This window comes from Tupaia chinensis, unplaced genomic scaffold (assembly GCF_000334495.1).
Source record: "Tupaia chinensis unplaced genomic scaffold, TupChi_1.0 Scaffold000434_1, whole genome shotgun sequence".
Lineage (NCBI taxonomy): Eukaryota > Metazoa > Chordata > Mammalia > Scandentia > Tupaiidae > Tupaia > Tupaia belangeri.
The window spans coordinates 136183-138236 of record NW_006159939.1 but is presented as its reverse complement, the minus strand read 5'-3'; the positions used below and the strand labels follow the sequence as shown (position 1 = coordinate 138236).

General features: G+C 50.0%; 1 protein-coding gene across 1 annotated transcript in view; it reads right to left on the bottom strand.

The window, feature by feature from the left end:
* ST8SIA1 (ST8 alpha-N-acetyl-neuraminide alpha-2,8-sialyltransferase 1) overlaps window positions 1-1047 on the bottom strand; it is a 182936-nt gene extending 181889 nt beyond the window's left edge. The window contains exon 1 of the mRNA XM_027774438.1: window positions 525-1047. Coding sequence (XP_027630239.1) covers window positions 525-694 — 170 coding nt within the window. The 5' untranslated portion in view covers window positions 695-1047. The remainder of the gene's footprint in view (window positions 1-524) is intronic.
* Window positions 1048-2054: the final 1007 nt, after the last annotated feature.

Sequence of the window (2054 nt, the reverse complement as noted above, 5' to 3'; positions counted from 1 at the left end):
CGGAGCCGCGGCTCCAGCCGACACCGTGCCCGCGCGCGCCGCCGCGCGCACACACACACACGCGCACACACACACACACACACACACACACAGGACGCTCACGGGCGCAAGGGAGCGCGCGCATGAGGAGGTGCGTGCAAACCAGGGTCCTCCGCCTCGCCTCCGCCCTGCAGCGGAAGGCGCTGCTGCATCCAGATGTGCGGGCAGCTGGTACCCAGCACGCAGACCCGGGGACGTGACAATGCCTCTCAGGCGCGTTTGCCTGTTCTGCATTTTAGACTCAAGGGCCATTTGCCGTTAGCCATCTTTCCAGCTCCCCACAAGCTTTTCGCAGCCGCGACACTGGTGAAACGCCACCCGCCTGGACCACCGAGCCCGGGGAGCCACCGTTAGCCATTTCTGCTTGCCCAAGCGGCCGCCGCATAGCTCGGGTACCTCCTAGCGGTTGCCGCTTCCGTCTGCTTCAGCATCTCGTCAAGCGTGATGTGTGCAAGGACAAAGAAGGAATCCAGCACCCTCCTTACCCGGTCAGGCTGTCTTCGCCAAACCAAAATCTAAAGCCGAGTCCAGTTGATCTGCCAAACAGGCTGCACGTCTGGGACGGCAGACAGACTGCTGTGTATCCTGGAGTCTTTTCTCTACCATCTTTTCCACCGAGAGGGAAAATTTGAGAAGTTCGTGCAAAGTTACTCATCAAAAACCAAGTCGAATACCAAAGGACCACCTCGGTGTTATTCTCCCAATTCTACTGTGCTCTCTTAGGAAAACGACAGGCACGCCCCAGAAATCTCTCTCCCACTTAGGTCTATCAGTAGAGACAGGAAATCTTGGCATCCTAAAGGCAGGTCTTAACCCAGGGAGCTTAAGACAGGTTATTTCATGGAAGATCACCTGAAGTCCTGAAAAGTAACCAACAACTCTCTTCTGCTCCGGGGGCGGGGGAGTGTGAGGAGCCCAGTGGCCAGGGCTATGGATAAAGCATCGGCCACTTTGACTCCTGTAATTTAAATAAAACACAAACCATCCCAGTTCCTCTTTTCTGCCCCAAGTCCAAAGAGTATTTGTGGAGTAAATAAAAAAATAAATGCACCACCAAACAAAACTAAGGCGAATTGTAGTGAGGAAGGAGCTATATCAACGTTTCCACTTGAATATCACAAAAAACGATCGGGGTTGTGCCTTAAATCGAGAGACTGGGGGCCAGCAAGTGGCGTGGTAGTTAAGGCACTGGACACTCCCACATGACCCAGCGTGGTTCAAAGTCCAGACCTGTTGGTTTGTTTTTTCACTTTCCCTCTCTCTCTAGTCAAAACTAAAATAAATGAATGAATACATAAAATAAGATAAATAATTCTTTTTTAAAAATAGGAGACTGTTGTGCTGTTTTCTCTCTTCCCCTGTTGCCTCTTGCCCCATCCTGCAATCTCACCTTATTCCCTGCTTTTGCTTAGTATGAACACTACATCTAACCAGGGTGTTCCTCTCACCCTTCCAAGTCCTACAGGTGTGACTCTGTCGCTGTGTTGTGGTTCACTCTCCATAAAGAGACAGAGAGAAAGAGAGGGTATCCTGGATGGAGGATGGCCCTGCTGCAATCCCTTCTCCATTTTTCTTTCAGGAGTTTGGGTGGGCATACACATGTACCTGGCACATTTCTCAAGTCTCCGGGTTTAGGACTTGAAGTGCTCATAATCCCACAATCTTACTTTGCCCCCTTTCAGAACAGAAGAGAGATGGCTGGTTACTTTTTAGGACTTCAGGTGATCTTCAGTAGAAAGATCCTGAGTTAGTCTCCACTGTGTTAAGATGAGTCTTTGGGATTTCAAGATTTCTGATCTGTACTGATTTGCCTACATCTGAGAAAGATTTCTGGGGCAGGCCTACTGGTGGAAGGTGGTCTGTGGGCATGGAATACATTTATTTTCTCCCTCTGTACAAATCCAACATATCATTCAAGGTCAAGCTACACAGAGAGGAATTTGTCACCCAATAATGTGTTTCCAGACCACCTTAAACAGGGGCTTCATGGGGCAGGAACTCCATAAATACTTGTG